This window comes from Nylanderia fulva, unplaced genomic scaffold, assembly GCF_048542155.1.
Source record: "Nylanderia fulva isolate GAGA-0341 unplaced genomic scaffold, ASM4854215v1 Scaffold58, whole genome shotgun sequence".
Classification (NCBI taxonomy): domain Eukaryota; kingdom Metazoa; phylum Arthropoda; class Insecta; order Hymenoptera; family Formicidae; genus Nylanderia; species Nylanderia fulva.
The window spans coordinates 347,990-370,560 of record NW_028190676.1 but is presented as its reverse complement, the minus strand read 5'-3'; the positions used below and the strand labels follow the sequence as shown (position 1 = coordinate 370,560).

At 29.5% G+C, this 22,571-nt stretch overlaps 1 protein-coding gene across 7 annotated transcripts in view; it reads left to right on the top strand.

The window, feature by feature from the left end:
* Nucleotides 1–22,571, top strand: part of LOC114931603 (uncharacterized) — a 129,348-nt gene that overhangs the window by 4,575 nt on the left and 102,202 nt on the right. For 2 of the 7 annotated variants that reach the window (XM_029303729.2, XM_029303726.2), the window contains exons 1-2: nt 16,955–17,152; nt 21,340–21,709. The exons of 4 other annotated variants lie outside the window; for them this stretch is intronic. In XM_029303729.2, the coding sequence (XP_029159562.2) occupies nt 21,653–21,709 (57 nt within the window). In that variant the 5' untranslated portion in view covers nt 16,955–17,152; nt 21,340–21,652. Of the gene's footprint in view, nt 1–16,954; nt 17,153–21,339; nt 21,710–22,571 lie in introns of those variants that run through there. One more of the 7 variants, XM_029303728.2, reaches the window with a different exon arrangement.

Below are 22,571 nucleotides of genomic sequence, written 5' to 3'. Positions count from 1 at the left end.
TGAGAGATATACAGTTGTTTCCATTAAAATGGAATACCCTGTGTGTCATCGCAAATGTGATGAAGTAACAAATTAATTTTTCATAGTATAAACCACATGAAACAACGATATAATTTTCGCGTAACAAAAAAAATAAATTATCAATTCTTTTAGCGCTTGCGGAGATTAATGCGAATTATCATGAAAGCTCTTGTTCCACACACATTTTTTCTTTCCTTAAATATTCAGTATGTTGAATAGAAAGCAGCGAATTCTCCAGTTTATATAGGTCACGAATATATGTTATTTAACGCGGATCGAAGCATGGCCAAGGCGGATATCGCTCGAGAGTAGTCCGCGTTACTTCGGATCGATGTTAGACATTATGACGCGTCTTTCTGTAATAGCTACTGTGCGTCATTGCAGCAGAGACGGATGAAGACTGTATAAAATGGCGAATATTGTTTGACACATATATTTTAATTTGCGTTTAATTAAATATTATTTTAATTACTATATAATTGTAAGTTCCTTTATTATTTAAAATTTCAGTAATTATTATTATTATTGTGTTAGTAATTCAGTAATTATTATTATTATATGTGTCTTTTATAGGTATACTTAACGTACACTTAATATATTCAGTTAAAATTATTAAAATTTATTATTTCTAAATTCTATTTTATTAACCTTAAAAAACATAAAAAATGTAAAAAAAGATGTCAAGATGTATATTTCTTTCTTTCAGTTAAAATAATAGATTTTTACTAAAATAAAATCTCGTTGGTCAAAAATTTTTTTTATAAAAATAAGATATATTTATATATATATATATATATATATATATATATATATATATATGTATGCATGTACAGGGTGCTCAGTATAACCGTCCGCGCGATTTTTGAGACGTTTTCGACAGTTAAAAAAAAATAGCGAAAATTAACCTGTTTTACGTAAGCTATTACATGCTATAAAAAAATTTGAAAAAAATCTTTTTTATATAAAAGTATCAAAGTCATCTTAAATATTTTAAATGGAACTACCATATATTTATATATGTATAAATCGATTCCCCACATAATGTTCTGCATAAAAAGTTATAAAGATGGTTAAAAGATAAATATAGAGTTTACGAGATATTTTATATTTTAGCTTGACATAATCTCACATAAACTATGAAATATCTCGTAAAATATTACAGTTTACCATAATCTTACTTCCATACTTTTATGCACAAAATAAGGAGAGGAATCGATTGGTGTAAAGAAAAAAATAGTTGTTTTTAAGGAAAAATATGTAGTTGCAAATTACATATTTTTTTAACGTATAAGACGGGCAACAAGAGCCAAATCGCGGATGACAATGCGTTATCCTAACGAAACTAAATAATTTTTCGTTAGAATTAAATACCGGTGCACAAGGCACCAAATTTTTACTTGGACACGGCCAAGATTTTAAATATGAAAGGATCGAAAGGATCTGAATAGCTCAGCTGGAAGAGCAGTCGCCCGGCAAGCGAAAGGTCTCGGGTTCGATTCCCGATTCAGCGATTTTCGGATCTATATTTTTCTCTTGCATTCATTTATTTATTTTCCGTAGGGGGGTTAAAAGGGGTATTGAAATTAAATCTCAAAATATGAGATTATTTCATATTTAAAATCTTGGCCGTGTCCAAGTAAAAATTTGGTGCCTTGTGCACCGATATTTAATTCTAACGAAAAATTATTTAGTTTCGTTAGGATAACGCATTGTCATCCGCGATTTGGCTCTTGTTGCCCGTCTTATACGTTAAATTTATATTTATATTACAGAGCCTTGTTAAAAACTCTTATATTTGATACACGCTGGCTTAAAAAATGCGTTTGTTTACCAACATTAATATATATAACAGAGAAAAGTATAGAATCGAAAGGATCTGAATAGCTCAGCTGGAAGAGCAGTCGCCCGGCAAGCGAAAGGTCTCGGGTTCGATTCCCGATTCAGCGATTTTCGGATCTATATTTTTCTCTTGCATTCATTTATTTATTTTCTGTAGGGGGGTTAAAAGGGGTATTGAAATTAAATCTCAAAATATGAGATTATTTCATATTTAAAATCTTGGCCGTGTCCAAGTAAAAATTTGGTGCCTTGTGCACCGGTATTTAATTCTAACGAAAAATTATTTAGTTTCGTTAGGATAACGCATTGTCATCCGCGATTTGGCTCTTGTTGCCCGTCTTATACGTTAAATTTATATTTATATTACAGAGCCTTGTTAAAAACTCTTATATTACATATTTTTGCTTACAAACAACTATGTGTATTATATCGCCCATTAATAGGAGATTCCTGACTTATTTGAAGACGAGTTTTTCTCAGCAAAAATGTCGAAGAAGGTCATCATTTTTTGCATGTTCCCAATTTTTGTCATCATATATCTTTGTAATTAAGCCTTAAATTAAAATTCTATTAATATATTTTTTTATAAACGTAACATTTTTTTTATAAACTTTACCTAAAATTAATTAAAGAATGTTTTTTAAATATTTTATTTTCACAAGGCTTAAAGTTTGCAAAAAAAACTTTATCTTCAATCGTTTATAACTCAAAAATGATTGATGCCTTGACATTTTTTTTTTGAGGAAAAATTATCTTCAAATAACTTCAGAAATCTCTCATTGATAGGTGTAAGGTAAGTCTGGGACACCTAGTATATAATATACAATGTTCCATTTTAATTTACACAGCAAAACATATCTCTTGAATAATGCATTTTAGAGAAAAACGTCTCAAACAAAAGTTGTAGGATTTCAAGGGGGAAAGAAGTTGACTTTTTTTCTAAAGGACGACTTTCAAGATTATTTGAAAGTTATTTATATATTTTTTAAATGGAGCTATCATATCTTTTTTATACAATATAAAACGATTTCTTGTAAATTCCGGTATAAAAAGTTATAAGGGTAAAAAGGCCAAAAAATGAATAATTTTACAAGACATTTGATATTTAGACATAATTTTAATGAACTATAAAATATTTCATAATATCTCAAATCTCAAAATTTTTATTTTTCGTCAATCTTACCTCAATACTTTTATGCATAAGAAAGTGAGAGAAATCAATTGGTGTAAAGAAAACATACAATTGTTTGTAAGAAAAAGTATGTAGCTGCTTGTTGTAAATTACATACTTTTTCTTACAAATAACTATGTATTTTCTTCACATCAAGATTTCTCTCGTTATTTTAATATAATTGCATTAAAATATTGAAGATCGACAAAAAATGGTGATGGCTACAGATATACTTACGGATGTACATAACTGCAGTTAGAAATTGCGGATGCGGTACAAAAACAGGTGTTCTACGATTGCAGAAGCGGATAAGGTCATTGCAAGCGCAAATGCAGTGTGAATATAATGAGAAAACGATGTGGAAGTGATGCGGTTGCAGTGAGAAAGTAATGTAGAAACAGTGCAGAAGCACTCAAGTAATAAACAAGGGTGTAGTAGAAAGAGGCACGAATCCAGACACACTCGTAACTCGTAACAATTATTTATTTGTGATAAAGATATTGATGTATCTGTATAAAGCATTTGTATATTTTTCAGCCTAACAAATAATAGCTGGAAAACAATATTTGAAAATTAGAAGTTTGTGCGGACTAAAATATGTGAAGCACTAATGGTCGAATTGAACTTGGGTTTTTCACTTCCTGGACAACTGTTTTTACCATTGAATCATTCAGACCTTATAATTTGTGCTACTTTTAACACATATTTAACACATAAATAACAGTTTTAATGTCTCGACGATTTTGAGTATTTTGATCATTTAATCATAATCATTTTAATTATATTATTGAAATAAATAACTTTTTAAGAGTTTTAACAAGGCTCTGTAATATAAATATAAATTTAACGTTAAATAAATAAATAACTTTTGTTTTTTCTTACTCATAAAAAAATCGAGCAATAAATCATTTTTTTAAAAGTCTTAAACGTTAAAATAAAAAATAAAAGTTGAGTTAGATAAAATTCAAGGTGAGTTTGCTGCTTCATATGCAACAGTTGCAAATTAGGTTGCTGAATTTAAACGCGACCGTACATGCGTAGAGGAGATCAGATAGGCCAAAAACAGCTATCAATGAAGAAATGTTCGTGGAATGATAATGAATGATCACCGATTGAAATTGAGAGAGCTAGCAGAGACTACAAGTATCTTATACGACCGTGCACATTGCATTTTACATCAACTTTAAACATGAAAAAGTTCTACTATCCGATGAGTGTCGCGTTTACCGACAATCGATTAGAAACAATAAGTTTAAATGACTATTTTTCAGTACAGTTTAAACATGTTCAAGCGTGATATAAAAAATTTTTTACATTATTTGTGACTGTCGCGATAAAACATTGGATCTATCATTACATATCAAAGACATACCAAAAAATAATCAAGAGAGTGAACCAGTTCCGAAGACAAAAACGATTCCATCAGTCGAAAAAGTTATAGCAACTGTTTTTTGATGTGAAATAATTTTCATCGACTATTTTAAAACATGGAAAAACAACAAATCATATTATAAGCACTCTTGGATCTTTTGAAATCAAAGTCAAAAAGCCTTATTTAGCAAAGAGAAAAGCTTTATTCCACCAAGTTATAATACACAAGCAATTAGGATGGTAAAAAATATGAATTATCCCAGCAAACACAGTATATAAATGTTATATACTTAAGCATGTTACATGTAACGTATATGTTAGTTGTAATTTTCCATTCATAGATGTAACATTTTTAATATTACATATTACATTGTAGTTGTATTGTCATTATATCCCAAGATAGCACTGACTTATCAATATATCAATGTGCTATTTGGTATATAATTACAATATAACTACAATGTAATATATGTTATATTAAAATGTTACATCTATGAGCGGGAAATTACAATTAACATGGATGTTACATGTAACGTACACGTTATATTACCTGTTATATTCCATTTTATTATAGCAATGTAACAATTATATATCGGTGTTTGCTGGGATATGGTTCGAATTGATCGAATATGCACCTTATTCGTCAAATTTGGCCTCTGTTTTCATATTCTTTAATCTAAAAAAAAATGGCTGACTGGCAATAAATTTTCATCAAATACTGAAGTCATAAAAGCTGTAGATGGATTTCGAGAATTCGGACAAATCTCATTTTACTAAAGGAATGAAAGATCTTGAAAAGTATTGAACTAAATGTTATCAAAGAAGACTATTTTGGAAAATAAATATAATTTTGTTCAAAATAATTGTTTTCTTTTTCGTTTAAAAATTTTTTTGATCTGTCCTCGTATATTAAGCGAAAATTAATATCTATCAAATTAAGAATTTAATATCTATCATCATACCATAGTAAGAAAACATATGTATCCTTTTGAAAACTTTTCGAAAATGTACTGCTATGAGATATCGTATATTATTATTTTTTTTATTTGTATATTATTGTATTTATTATATATTATAAATCTATATTATTTAGTAAATAATCTATATATAAAATCCCTATATTCTGTCTGGCGTTAAATTGATCGGGTATTTCCCGATATGCTAGAAACGCCAAATTTCGCATGATGTTTGGGGTCCATTCCCAGGTAATGGGAAAATTCTTGAAATCTTCAATTTTGGTCCAGGAGCGCAAATCTTATCTATCTTCTTATATATATATATATATATATATATATATATATATATATAAGAAGATAGATAAGATTTGTGCTCCTAGACCAATCCCTATATGTTGTCTGTCGTTGAATTGATCGGATACTTCTCGGCATGCTAGGAATACCGGTGTTCTGCCAGGAGCTAGAGTAAAAGTAATGAAAAAAACCAAAGGGGAAAATCAGACTAGGTTAGTGTGATAGTTTCGACAAAGCCGTGTCATTTTTGGTGCTTTCCCTTTAGGAACACAAGTCGACACAAGCGTCATTCTATTTTTGTTCTACATTCTATAAGAATAAAGATAGAATGATGCTTGTGTCGACTTGTGTTGCTAAATGGAAAGCACCCCCAGCAAACACAATATATAAATGTTATATACTTAAGTATGTTACATGTAACGTATATGTTAGTTGTAATTTCCCACTCATAGATGTAACATTTTTAATATTACATATATTACATTGTAGTTATATTGTCATTATATCCCCAAGATAGCACTGACTTATCAATACATCAATGTGCTATTTGGTATATAATTACAATATAACTACAATGTAATATATGTTATATTAAAATGCTACATCTATGAGTGAGAAATTACAACTAACATGGATGTTACATGTAACGTACACGTTATATTACCTGTTATATTCCGTTTTATTATAGCAATGTAACAATTATATATCGGTGTTTGCTGGGCCAATTGTCGACACAATTGAAAAAATATTCAGTAACAGTCACCTTAACGCCTGGCATATACAGGCTTTCCCCCTAGTTTTTTAATAAAAAAAGTTGAATTATAAGGGTATAGTAAGCACCGTTACAATTTCTTCAGATTCTGAAAAAAGCACGGTGAATAATGTCAACAATTTCTCTCATTTATACAGTTTCCTTCATGGAATTGGTCCTTACGTAGCGCGTAGCGCAGTGGGGGTATCGGAATGTGATTAGCTAGATATATAATATGTAACTAAACAAAAGTATACGAAGCACACTATCAAGTGCAAGACGACAAACTAAATTGAAAAGTCCTGAGCCATTTTTTGATCTGAGCTTTACTTTTGACGCTATAAATTGTTAAAGTTTGTCAATTAGCGCGCGGTTACAACGGAAAACAATGTAGGCGCCGCCTTAGTAAGTCTTAGTACGCCTATTAAAGCAGCGTCTACGCTGTTTTTTGTTGTAACCACGCGCTAATTAGTAAATTCTTTAACAATTTATAGCGTCAAAAATAAAGTTCAAACACTGACGAGATACTATTAAAGCCCGTCGACCCTGAGTAAATTTCTGTCTCTACCAAGTGGGCTCGGTAGGCCCGGCATCGGTCGATAATCATAACAATAAATAATTGATAAGAACATTTCATTCGTTCTACTATATTGCAAATTATAATTATATAGTTTATATTCAACATAATTAATAATTAAATATATACCGGGTGAGTTTTTTAACTTGAGACTGCAAATCATCTGAAAAACTAAGGCTTCTATCAAAAAATGTTTTCTACAAAAGTTGTATGGCTGTAAGGGGGCCATAAGATAGTGACAATGATTTGACCTTGGATAGTCAGTTGAAGGTTATGTGAAGGTCACCGTCAATTTCTTAAATAGAACTATCTATTTTTCATTGCATATTCTTGTAGCTTATCTCAAGAGCTTTCCAAAACCCTATAATTAAGTATTTTTTCATTAAGTACTTTTTGAGTTATAAAGGTTCGAAGTCAACAATTTTTTGACAGAATGTAATAACGAGACCAATCAATTGGTGTAAAAAAATACATAGTTGCTTATAAAAAAAAGTATGCAGCTGCATGCTGAATATTACATATTTTTTAAAAACAATTATCTGTTTTCTTTATACCAATTGATTGATCTTATTATACTGTGCAAAAAAGTATTAAGGTATGATTACCGAAAACTGAATATTTTACAAGATATTTTATATTTTATGTCAAAAAATTGTGAGCTTCAAACCTTTATAACTCAAAAAGTACTTAATGAAAAAATACCTTATTATAGGGTTTTGGAAAGCTCTTAAGATAAGCTACAAGAATATGCAATGAAAAATAGGTGGTTCCATTCAAGAAATTGACAGGAACCTCCACATGACCTTCAATTGACTATATTTAAGATCAAATCATTGTTACTATCTTATGGCCCCCTTGCAGCCATACAACTTTTGTAGGAAACATTTTTTGATAGAAGCCTTAGTTTTTCAGATATTTTGCAGTCTCAAGTTAAAGTGAGAAGTTAGAGTAAAAAACTCACCCGGTATATATATACATATATATATATACATGGTACATTATAAAAGTAATGCGCATTTTCTAAGACAAATATATTTATTGATCGTACCGGGGGGGGGGGGGGGGGGGGGTACAAATGCTTAAAATTCTTCAAAATACTCTCCCCCAGCATCAATACACTTGCGGAGACGTGTCTGCCATGCCTGGAAGGCATCCTGAATCTCCTCAACGGGAATGTCTCTTAGGAACGTTGTAACATGCTTTTGGATGTTTTCCACGGACTCCCAATGCTTTCCTTTGAGCTCTTTCTTCAGTCGGGGAAACAAAAAAAGTCGCACAGAGCTAAGTCGGGATTGTAAGGAGGCTGGGGCTTTTTTTTGTTTCCCCGACTGAAGAAAGAGCTGAAAGAAAAGCATTGGGAGTCCGTGGAAAACATCCAAAAGCATGTTACAATGTTCCTAAAAGACATTCCCGTCGAGGAGTTTCAGGGTGCCTTCCAGGCATGGTAGACACGTCTCCGCAAATGTATTGATGCTGGGGGAGAGTATTTTGAAGAATTTTAAGCATTTGTACCCCCCCCCCCCCCCCGGTACGGTCAATAAATATATTTGTCTTAGAAAATGCGCATTACTTTTATAATGAACCATGTATATAAGTATTTATATATATAAAATAAGAATTTAATAGTTACCGACATCGTACTGACAGGCCTATTTAGTAGGCGACACAAACTCCCGTAAGGCTGTCAGTCTTTAATAGTATCTCGTCGGTGATTCAGATTAAAAAATGGCTCAAGACTTTTCGATTCAGTTTGTTGTCCTGCACCAGATGGTGTGCTTCATATATCTTTGTTTAGTTACATTCTGTATAACATCATCTCGTCAACATACCGGTACCAGATCTTATCCATCGATCCCATCTGATCCAAGCTTTCGACTCTCCAACTACGCTCCAACTACGTTTTTCGTTGCGTTAGGAGTCTCCGAAATTTTGGTTCTTGCCTCAGGTTAAGATATTTCTCAACTCCGTCGGGAATTTCCGATGTCCGAACATCTGTCTCAGGTTGAAACATTTCTCGGCTCCGTCAGGAGCCTCCGTCCTTTCTGCTACCTGTCTTGAGCTGAGGCATTTCTTGGCTCCGTCGAGAATTTCCGACTTTCCCAATATTGTTTCACCAAGCTCCGTGTGTACTGTGTCGTCTTCATTATAGAATAAGACTTATCACAATCCGTCAATAGTGTGCTTTGTATGCACTACTGTTTATCGTAATTTGCAACTAACGTACCATTCTGTATCTTGTCACGCTTGTCATAATCACTACGCCGGTCGTATTGTGCATTATTTATCCGGCACTGCATATATCTTTGTATCTTAAATTTAATAAAAACTTTCGTACTTTGAATTGTTTTTGTAAGCTCAAATTTCTCCTTCTCTTGAACTTTGACGTCGACGAGTCGATTAGCACCTTGAGAAAGAAATAATACAATAAAAAAAGAATTTTTTTACTAAAAATTGAAGAGTAAAGAAAACTATGGAATAATAAATAATCCATCAATTTGGAAACATTTATTATAATATTTTCTAACATTTAAGAAATATGAAAACATCAACTATATCTTGTTATTACTACATTAGATGTCTATACCGTACATTAGATGTTGAACTTTAAAAAGAACATTTTTTACTTAAATAGGTAAGGAATTTAATAAAAAAATACGCACATTTTTTTAATAATATATATTTTATAATAAATGATCGATAAAAACACATATTTACAAGAGATATTTAAACATTTTTAAAGGTGAGAAATGCATGAATGTACATACATACGAGGAAGGATTTTCACCTATGTTAGGTCGCTCTTTTTCATATAAAGTAAGGTTTGTTGTTTTTAATATAACAAAGTTTACAATTATATGATTCCACCTAAATTTGCAACTCTTTACGTACAGCGAATCTATATATCATCTATATTTTATCTTATGCTTTGAGTGTCACAAGGTGTATAATAATACGGTTCCACATGGGTTTGCAACTTTCTGCATATATTGGAATTTATTATTTGTCTACATGTAAATCTTGCTTTATATTGCAAACTCAACCGCATAATTATAGACCTCATTGAAAGCATCAACCGATGTGGGTGGATTTTGTTACGTGAAAAGTTGCAAACCCAACGTAAATATCATATACAAGGTGTCCCAAAAAAGTCGGAACTCTTCAATATTTCAATAAATTAAATTTTATAAAAAAATGTTTCAGAGATAAAAATTATAAAGTTTAAAAATATATATTTACTAATCTTATTTATAATTTTGATCTTGAGTGGCGTTACCAAGATCAGAGAAAGATGATTTTTAATTTTTTAAAATCATCCTTTGGAATCATCCTTTTTTTATACAAATCGATTCCTCTCGTAATATTCTGCATAAAAAGTTATAAGGATAAAATGGTCAAAAAATGAATAATTTACCAGATATTTTCTATTTTAATTTTACATAATTTTAAATAAATTATGAAATGTTTTGTAAAATATTCATTTTCCGAAAATCTTGTCTCAATAACTTTTATTGCACAAAATAACAAGAAGAATCAATTAATGTAAAAAAACATATAGTTGTTTAAAAAAAAAAAATATGTAGCTAGTTGTATATTATACAAAGTGTTTCATTTTAGTTAGCCATCTCATTGTACTCCGATATTTTTCTCGCTTACACTTCTTTAGAAGAATCACAGTGGTTTATTTAAAATAAAAATATCAAATTGAGATTTATTTAATTACTTAGTATTGCACCAAGAAAAGCTTGTATCCTGTACAACTGTACAACTAATCAGGTTCCATGAAAAATTAATTTTAAAATTAATGCATTGGTTCTTCCAAATCATTCGCGATTGGCTTTTTCTAGTTCGTTAAAATTTAAATTTCACATATGTATTCCACAGAGAGCCTTAGTAAATTCTTAAAAGTGTGGATTTTTTTTAAAAAATTTTAAGACGGTCTTGATATGATTTTTATAAGACCAATCAAAGTTATTCCAAAATCACTTATTATTTAATTTCCCAAAATTAAGCAAATTTTGTCTAAAACATTTTTTTGCGCCTTTTGACAAATATTCGAGGTGATAATTTTTAATGACTTATTCTGTATATTCAAGTCTCTATACTGTATTTTCGAAAAAACGCACATATACATATTAGTGATATGATATCACATATTATATATTTATATTATCTTGTTGTGTTTTTGAGTGAGGCAGATTAAGAAAATTTTGGATCGTTGCCACAAGGAAACTTGGAAGTTTCAAGCCCAAGAGATGCTCAATTAATGCAGAAGCCTATTTAGTTTTTGATATTTTTTGTATATGTTTATAAACAAACTTATCGTTATACTTTCTTGTAATTTGCTTTATTCACTATTGATTTGATTTTCAAAATACACTTATCGCGATGGTCACTTAAAAATTAAAGTTTATGAACACGTCATGTGCTGCTACTCGACACTGTGGCGCTGGATATGCGACAAGCCCGATAAAAAATAGAAAAAGATGGAAAAAGAAAGAGGAAGGGAGAAACAGAGAAGGGGGGGAGGGAGAAAGATAATTAAATATCACAAAATTACATTAATTTTTTAAATAAAAAACGAGACAGAAAATGTGTATAATATTTTTTTGTTTTGATAGTTAATATTAGTAAGACATAAAATATATTATGTATAAATATAAAATCCGAAAACTGAGTATTTTACAAGATATTTTGTACTTTATATCAAAATATTGTAAACTTTAAGTTTTATAACTCGAAAAGTACTTAACAAAAACGTACTTTATTATAGTGTTTTAAAAAGCTTTCGAGATAAGCTACAAGAGTATGTATTGAAAAATAGAAGTTTCTCTTTAAGAAATTGAAGGTGACTTTTATGTAATCTTCAAACGACTATTCAAAGTTAAACCAATGACATTATTTTATGTCCCTCTCAAAGTCAAAAACTTTTGTATGAAATATTTTTCGGTATTCTTCATATTTTTTGAGATATTTTCCTGAATCATTTAAAATAGGATACCCTGTATGTGCGCTTATATATATATATATATATATATATATATATATATATGTATGTATATATAATTATATATAATATCAACTGACAACTTTGTTATGTTTAATAGCTCTTATAACCCTTCTTTGTTTACAATTATTAATTTAACAGAGCTAATTACTATTTTTATTTAATTATATATATATGTATATAATTACATATGATAATAAATTATCTATAAATTATTTATAATAATATTATATATTGTGCAACCGGCGCGCGAAAAGTCATCCTTTACGCACATAATGGGATTTTAGAAAGTGTTCCCTTTCCACGCACCGGTCACACAAAATATTGTAGCCAACATGTGCGGGTCATAAATCGGCCGATCGTCCGGATTGTCACACTCGGCTTAGCCTCGTGCGCTAAACTTCCGCACTCTCGGCCGATTTACGATCCCCCGCACTTGTTAGCTAATATACTATTCTATGTGTGCAGTAATGTGTGTGCATAATAATATAAACAATAATGAATTGAAAGAAATATTAAGTATATAATAAATAACATAACATATTATAATTTAAAAAAGTAGTAAGGAGAAAGAAATTGGGAAGAGAATATACATAATAATTAGCTATAACTAAAAGAAGAACAGAAAAGATTGATCATTAATTTTGAGAAATGTGTATTTCTATCTATTTGAGATTATTTTCTTCTTCGACAAAATTTAATAAGTGACATTTTAAATATTTTTATGTACCAATCTTCAAAATAATACTTAATTTTTGAAATAGAAAAAATAATAAAATTTATTTAAAAAAAGAAGTGTTAATTATAACCATTTAAAATAAAAAAAATTAATGTAAAAATAATTAGCATAAAATCTTATTATACACAAATAAAACACTTCAAGTTTATCTAAGAATTTTTCTTGTTTGATGCCTAACCAATCAACAAACATTTTATGCGCGATAACAAGACTATAATTATTTTTAAAAAACTATGTATTTTGAGTAACATATTGTTATGACATGTCGAGTAAACAAGAAAATCGGTACAACGACAGAGCAAGCCGGGAATCACCGCAAGGAACTTGAACTTTCTGAATGTAAAAGTAATTCGGAATTGCTTTCACATCAAACTTTATGTATGTGTTGGGCATATTGGTTGGCGGAAGAAAAGTTCAAAAATTGAAAAATAAATATTAGAGAATAAGAATGCAAAATGGATAGTTGTAAAGCAAAAGAGAAAAAGAAGAGCCAGAAAACAAAGAAAAAAAGAAAGAAAAGAAAAGGAAGAAAAAGAAAAAAAACGAAGAAAAAGAAGGAAGAGAGAGAGAGATAAATTCAAATTTGAAAAATTTCAACTAGTCCGGCGTTTAAATTAAAAAAATTTTAAATTACATTTTTTTAAAAGTAAATATATATATGTATGACCTTGATATATATATATATATATATATATATATATATATAATATATATATATGTATAGTGTTCCAAAAGTTCCGAGACCCCTTAATATTTCGAAAACTAAGCATGGTAGAAAAAAATGTTTCGAATGAAACTTGTAGGGCTCAAAATAAGACATTTATTGGTAACTTCGACTTTGACCTAAGGGTCAAATTTAGAGGTTATTTTAAGGTCAACTTAATTTTTTAAATAGAACTCTATTTTTTATTACATATTCTTGTAGCTTATCTCGGGAGCTTTCTAAAGCTACTATAATAAAAATTATTTTTTATGGAGTACTCTTTGAGTTATAAAGGTTTGAAAATAACAATTTTTGCCATAAAATGTAAAATATCTTGTTAAATATTCCATTTTCGGTGATCATACCTTAATACTTTTGTGAACAGAAAAATGAGACCAATAAATTGGTGTAAAGAAAAACACATAGTTGCTTATAATTGTTTAAAAAAATGTAATATTTAATATGTCTCATTATTCCAATTATTGCAAAAAAAGTATTAAGGTTATATAATTACCGAAAATGGAATACTGTACAAGATATTTTACATTTTATGTCAAAAAATTGTTAGCTTCAAATCTTTATAACTCAAAGAGTACTCCATGAAAAATAATTTTATTATTGTGAAAAGCTCTCGAGATAAGCTACACGAATATGTAATAAAAAATAGAGGGTTCCATTTAAAAAAATTAAGTTGACCTTGAAATGACTTCTAAATTTGACCCCTAGGTCAAAGTCAAGGTCATCAATAAATGCCTTATTTTGAGCCCTACAAGTTTCATTCAAAACATTTTTTTATCATGCTTAGTTTTCGAAATATTCAGGAACCCCGGAACTTTTGGAACACCCTGTATAATAAATATTATAAAAATATACTCAATAATTAAACAATATTTAAAGGAAGTGGAAAAAAATTTCAACTATATCTAATATTAACGTAATCTGCAGGTTATATAATTATATGAAGTGGTTATATAATTATAACAGTGGTTATGACAGTGGTTATATAATTATACAGGATGTCTCATTTTAATGTCCCACCCCAAATAAGTTTTTTATTTTTGATTGTAGGAAAAAATGTTTCAGACAAAAATTGTATGGTTTCGAGGAGGACATAAGGTGGTGCCATTAGTTTGACCTTGAATAGTTGCTTGAAGGTCACGTAAAGGTCACCTTGAGGTAAAGAGATCTTGTCTTATAACTCAAAAAGTACTTGAGATAAAAATGTTTCATTATAGTATTTTGGAAAACTCTCCATGTCAGCTACAAGAATATGTAATAAAAAGTAGTTCCATTTAAGAAATTAAAGGTGACCTTTACATGACCCTCAAGCAACTATTCAAGGTCAAACTAATAGCACCACCTTATGTCCTCCTCAAAATCATACAATTTTTGTCTGAAACATTTTTTTCTACAATCAAAAATAAAACACTTAATTGGGGTGGGACATTAAAATAGGACACCCTGTATTTATACTCAATTTACACTTTCATTCAAATTAGGAAACTACACAAAAATACACACAGCGTTAAATAATAGGGGAAAGTATTAAATCGTATTGTTTGATAAATCGTACCTTTATTGTATTTTTTAGACAGAATTAAAATATTTTAAGATGATAATGCTGTTGTATCGCAGCTTCATTCAAATGTTGCAATATTTGTTTTTTTCTTAAGTGGTCCGTTGACGCGAGTTCATATTTTATGTGATTTTCATGTATATTCCTCGTGTCTATATATATATATATATATATATATAGATAAACAATTAAAATTATTATATATATATATATATATATATATAATAATAAGTTTAATTGTTTATCTTTCTCAATATAATAGCTTAGACACGAGGAATATACATGAAAATCACATAAAATATGAACTCGCGTCAACGGACCACTTAAGAAAAAAACAAATATTGCAACATTCGAATGAGGCTGCGATACAACAGCATTATCATCTTAAAATATTTTAATTCTGTCTAAAAAATACAATAAAGGTGCGATTTATCAAACAATACGATTTAATACTTTCCCCTATTATTTAACGCTGTGTGTATTTTTGTGTAGTTTCCTAATTTGAATGAAAGTGTAAATTGAGTATAAATACAGGGTGTCCCATTTTAATGTCCCACCCCAAATAAGTGTTTTATATATATATATATATAAAAGCATTTTTTATTTTATTTAATCCTGTCTATGGAAGGGTTGAAAAAATTGGCAAAATATTTTAAAATTATTTTTTTTATTCACAAACTTAATAAAGCAATGAAAGTTCGGTAAAGCGTACCACTAACTTTTCCTTATATTGTATGATTTACTGATACAATTTACTAAATTTATTTTTTATTTAAACATTAGTTTGTTTTCTTTATATTTAGATGGACAACTAAAGAAAATATTATCAAATTTTATAATTATATTAAGATAATACTTATTTATATTTTTGTGTACAAAAAGTATTTTTTAAAGAGAATTTATTATTATAAATATGACATTCTTATAGACATATTTTGTTGCAGATTGAGACCTGTAAAAATAAAATTTTTTGTTGTTACAATTTTTTAATTTTATTGTTAGCGGTACGATTTAAAAACTCGTGAATACAAATCCTGTGTTACAAATTTTATCAAATACTTCTTTTTAATTTTTAATTTACAATATAAAACAATGATTTTGTGTTAATATTTATTAGCGTATATCGGTGGTTTTTAACATTAGTGTTCCGCAAACTTGTTATAAGTGTTCCGCGAAATTATGAAAGCACATAGCGTACCTACCTAGAAAAACTACTATAATTTATTTAATTTTATGAATATTATTTTTTGTAATTAAAATTTAAATTTTTTACTATATTTTATATAATCTGTACTGTATAATTTTTAATAAAAAATATGTTCATGTATATTTTTATTAGTTTTATAATCTTATAACGATCATATAATTTTGATGATTTGGTGGATTTTTGTCCAAATTTGTGTTATATTAAACGTATTCCGTAACTTCAAAAAGGTTAAGAATCACTGGCATATATAGTTGAGAAAGAACCATACTTTCCAAATACATAAAAAATGTATCATTTCTTTTATAGTTTTATAGCAATTTTAATATTACCTTGAAGGGTACGATTTAGTACACACTTTTATTATTTTGCATCGATAAATATTCCCCAAAATGTGAAGACTAAAAAAAGAATTTGCGTAACTTTAAACTAGCAATTCGTCATTGCAAGGAGTTTAGTGATGCGGTGACGATGCGAAGGGAAAGGAAAGAGAGAGAGAGAGAGAGAGAGAGAGAGAGAGAGAGAAGAGAGAGAGAGAGAGAGAGAGAGAGAGAGAGTAGAGGCTTGAGAGGTCGATGATATAGAGATATAGAGATCTATCGATTAGGATATGCGAGCGCAATCGAGAGAAGGCTTCGCGAGGCGCTGACTAGACGAGATCAGCTCGCTTCGACATCGCTGATGAGAGAGGAAGAGAAGGAGCGAGAAAGCATGAGTAGAGCCAGCCGGCCGGCAAGGGAGGAACGATGTTGCGGACTATCGACCCGGTCTTCGCTTCAGTTCGACGCCTGCGCCTGCTTCGGATAATCCCTCCCACCGCCTCCGCAGGCCGTCTTGCCGGCGATGCGGCGCTCTACGCAACGTCGGTGCGGCGACAGTGGGACCAGCAGTGCCTCTCACGGTTTCGTTCTCGCTCTGCCCTCCGTCTCATCGTAACGACTATTCGTACGTGTCCGGAGTGTCACCTGAGTGCTGATAGGCACACACATACATACACACACACGCAGACACATACATAGACATACTTCAATATTTGAACATCATTGTGCATTAAGTTCATTTCTGCCTTAATTCGTCTCGGTGTCCTTCTCTTTAGCTATATATTCTTCTTCGTATCTCTTTCTCTCTTGTCGTACACGCTCGCACGGATGTATTACGTGAATCACTATCGCTCTATGTGTCACATTTACTCACATAGACCGACAACGTAGATATATGATTGGACTGGCGATTATTTCACCCTTTTGCGAGTGTCACTTTTATTATCTATATCATGTACGCAACAGGAAAATTTAATTAGTGTTAACCGATGCGACCGGCCATCGTACTTGATGCCGGTGTGTCCTTTCTTCCAAGGTTCCTTTCCAAAGATATTCATGCAGATGCATGCACATATACATATATATGTGTGAAGATGATCGCGAGCCAGTCAGTTGACAAGGTGTCGAAGATACTCTGACACAGCCGAGACAATGAAATAAATGAAGAGAGAGAAAGAGAATAAGTGATAGAAAAAGAGAGAGAAAATTTATAAAAAAAAGAAAGAAGTTACATATATATATATATATATATATATATATATATATATATATATATATATATATATAATATATGTATATGCGTGACAAACAGAAAATTTATCAGACTGAAGATGAGGAAGTGATAAAGCGGAAAAATGATTGACTTCATTAGTTTTTAATCTATCTTATTTTTGTCCAGTCATCTTTTCTCATCATCCAGTAATCATCTAAAAAATCTTGATGTTTTGTTTTACCGTCACGCACTATCCGTTTTTCCACTAATCTGTTAAATGTTATTAAAATATGTATTTTGTTGGATCTTTTAGAAATTGTATCTGATGAGTAATGTATAATATGTATAATTAGTTCAATAAATTTTATTTTATTAGTTTTATTACGTCTTTTTGTTAACTCAATTTGAAATGTTTTCATTTGTGACTTGTTATATAAGCGCTTACTGATCAATTCTTCGATTGAAGTTTTCTCAGGAATATTTCACGATAATTTGTTCTGATTGCCTTCTTATTTTTTTAATCCAATCTATTTTTAGTTCGTTTTACACGTGCAATTATTTCTATGATCCTGCAATTATTTTACAAGGAGATTATTTTTGTTTATCATCTTATCTTTTTAATCATCTCCTTCCATTACTGCTGCTCTTAATACCAATCATTTTATGATGCCGAATGCTGCTCGATTATAATCCTAAATCGTGAATGGAATCTATTTTGCGATTTTTTTCTGATAAAACTGTTGTATGCGTGGATGCTGGCATTGCATCTTATTACGTACATACACACTCGCGCATGTGCACGCGCACATCGGTGATATAACTTTCTCACATAGGCGATATCTGCCTATCTCTCGTTGAACAAATAAATAAACCAAGATATCCGAATTTTCTTAAATTTTTAGATGAAAGAAAATAAGGATATACAGTTACTGATTTACGCAGAAAATATTTTGCTCAACAGTATTATTTGCGAAGCTTTAAGATCAATACAGTTTTTCTTTTGTACATGGCAACAAAATATTTTCTCCTTTCAAAATTTTGTAAGTGTTTGAGTAAACTTTTTTTATTTATTTTGTATAAATCAATTTTTCTATATTACATATATATTTTTAAATTATACAAATATGTTTAACATGCTTCTAAATGAGGATATTATTTAAACGATATATAAATCACGATGTATATGTATGAGAATATGTATCTGCATTTGTATATTACATTCTGGTCAACCTGAAAAATTTGTTTCAAGTTAGAATTAATTACTACAAAAATTATGTAAAGTTATTAGAAAAAATAGAAATTAATTTGATAATTAAAATTGTATTAGTTTATGTGAAAAAACTGAATTAATTTATACATCCATTTTAATGAGTTTTCTGAAATAAGAAAACGTATAATAATTTGAAAAAAATTAAATGCGGGTGGATTAAATAGAATTAAGAACAACGTAATAATAATATATAAAAAGTTTAATAAAAGATATTTAAAAAAATGATAAAAAGGTTCTATTATGTAATAGATGATTTTATTTTCGAGCTCATCATAGTGCAATTCAATAAATTGCAAAGTGGAACACATATGGAGTTTATTAAAATAAAAATTTCAAATTAAGATTTATTTTAATGACTGGAGTATCGCGCGCGCGGATAAAAAAATTGTGCTCTGTGCACACCTAATCAGTTTTAAAAAAATTTATTAATTTTCCTTGCACTATCATTCATGTCTGATTCTTTTGAAATTAAAAATTCTAAATATATTATCTTTGACATATCTTCATAAAAACATCTAGTGGCATCAAAGCTGAAAATCTGTCATAAAAAGTTTTCCTACTTCCAACGATAGGGAAATTGAGTATTTAACAGTTCACGCACTCGATGCGCATCATAAGTTGGAGCATCCCATCTCACGCTAATATCAATTCACAATCGTTGCGATATAATCATATTGACATTATTATGAAGAGATTCATAAAAAAAAATGACAGTTATGAAGTTAGTATAATTATCTGATTGTTATTTGGGAATAAAATTAAAAGCTCAAATTGAGTACCACAAAATCTGTCAAGTTTATTAGCATAATACCAAAATTATATAATATAAATTAATTATATAATATAAATTAATAATCAAATTTTGCCTATACATTTTTAAAATGTAACCTTGATTAGTTAATTTTTAATTTTTATAGTTTTATAATGCTAATCAAATTAAATGGTTTCTTGAACATTAAAAAATTTTTTTAATTCTATCTATTTTTTCCACATAACAACTAAATAATTTCAACAATCTAATGATCATCTTGTATAATAAGTTTTGAAAAGTTTAGGACGTATTCTGATTAATAACAGGTACTTTGAATTTGCTGCTTTATTTCTTAAAATATCTCGTCAGTTAGATCTGCAGTATTTTTTTTTAGAGTGAAATGTTTTCAAAAATTTTTGACTGTTTCTAGAATTAAAGGTTTTTATAATATTATATAGTGGATATTTTTTTATATTTCTCTTCTGTCTCTATATTTTTCTTGGTAAAATTTGTTGTTATAGTGTATAATTATTATTATATTATCTGAGTATTATACATATATATATATATATATATATATATATATATATATAAAATATCTAATTTCTCGTTAAAAATAATTTGCGATTTTGTTTAATCTGCTATTCGTTGATATATGAAATAAGAAGAGATCAATCGTGAAAGCAAAATGCTTATTATTTTTCTTTAGCTGAAGAAAGTTTTTAAATTTTTTATAATTTTGTACATTTATTGTATTTTCCAATTATTTTAAAAGATTAGTTATAAAATAAGTCGTCCGTTGTACATATGTGTGTGCATATGTACTCGTATATGTGTGAGAATTAATAATTATTTTATATCTCAAATATCTTAAAAATAACGTATTTTTGTGATTTTAACGTATTTTTTATGTTTCTTCACTGAAGTTTGATTTTATTTGATTTAACAAATGTAAAATAATTAATTTGATATTAAGTGACTGTCAAGGTTACATCAAAGTATTCTTGTACTTTGTAAATATAGAAACTCTCATTTTTATTGTATATTCTTATAATGAAAGCTAATATCAAGGTGTCTTTAAAATCATATAATTAAATTTTTTTTAAAAGTAATTTAAATTAATAAAATTCATAAAATTTAAATCAGGAGCCGTGAAAGTTAGCATCGGTTTAGCATTATTCAAGGTATAAGTGGAGATTGCACATTTGGATTTACATATCTTTGTGTATATTTGAGAAAGCATAATTAAACCGAGTTAGCAAACTCTTATCGCGACCAAAATGCTGATGAATCGATGATGATCTTAATAATATTAAAAGAATTAAGTAGTAAACCAGACAGCATCATGTCTTTAGCGCATAAGACATCTTTAAGATGTCTTTTGGATATCATATCATAAGATTTTATAAAGATGTCTTAATGATTTCTTAAAGATGTCTTATGCGCCAATTTTGAACATGGTGCTGTCTGGGAACGAACGAAGTTCTAATCTTGTAACACATACACACATATATGATCTTTACAATATAATTTGTATATACATACACACGTACATACATGATATACTTGTACATACAGAGGGAGCAATTCGGAGCCCGAGCCTGAGCCCGAGCGCCGCTTACGAACACTGCCTTGAAGGCTGAAAGAAGATAAAGGTGGTGCTGGTGAAGTGGTGAGAAGTGGATGAGGAGAAGAGGAGCTGCGTATAGTAGTGTGTATTCTGTGTAATCGACATCGAAGAGTCGCATATTGTCCTTCTTGGTAGAACGTCCCTAATCTGTTAACGACACGGCGCGCGTGTTCGCCGCCGAGAAACAGCCCAACTTTGTGCATCGCTTGCTAACGTAGCAGCTGTGTGTTACTGTCCCACTGCCCCACACACCGCGGCCTCATGATTGGTTCATTCTGGAACCTCTGCCGTGCGTGCCCTTCAATGCCGATTGATAAGGTGAGAGAGCCGGAGAATTGTAATAATATAATTCATATGTAGGACGTTGCAACTGTCTCATTTCTTTTTTGAATTAGAGTATACAGGATAGGCTAATTGAATATTCCATCCTAAATATTTTTTTATGCTTTTACAAAAAAATGTTTCGTCAAATGAAAGTTATTATTTGATTTTAAGGGCTGCGTTCCAAAATTTATTCCTTGAAGTAGAGTAGCCTTTGGTTGACTAAGCAGAACAAAAAAATTCGAGTTTCTTTCGATCTAATTGGTCAATCAAAGGCTATTCTACTCCAAGAAGTAAATTTTGGAACGCAGGCAATAGGGACATAAAACAGCAATATGTTTTTTTTTTAAATGGAAACTAATTCTTTTAAACAAAAATTATAGATTTTATTATACACTGTTTAACAAAAAAAACCGGCACGAAATTTTAAGGGACATGCAATTAATGTTGCAAAAAAGGGCTATTTTGCGAACTTTGTCATGCATATTATAACTACAATATACGACGTGCTAAGGAAGTTTTCTAAATAAAGTATACTATTAGGATTTTCAACCCTTAATAGGAATTTTGGTGTCGGTTATGGTTCATAAAATATCCATAGTTGAATATGAGGTATTGCAGAAATAAACGTGTTTTTTTAATTTTTTAAAAATGTTATATTTGTGAATTCTCGATATAAAAAATATGTTAAAAACTGTTTCTTTTTTACAAGAAATTTTTTATTAGTTTACTGTTACATTTAAATTAAAAAAAAATCTTAAAATTAAAAAAAGCGATTTTCACAAGATTCTTATAGAAATGACGTCTTCAAAAAATTTTCAAATATTACTTTCAAAAAATGATAATTTATGCAATTTAT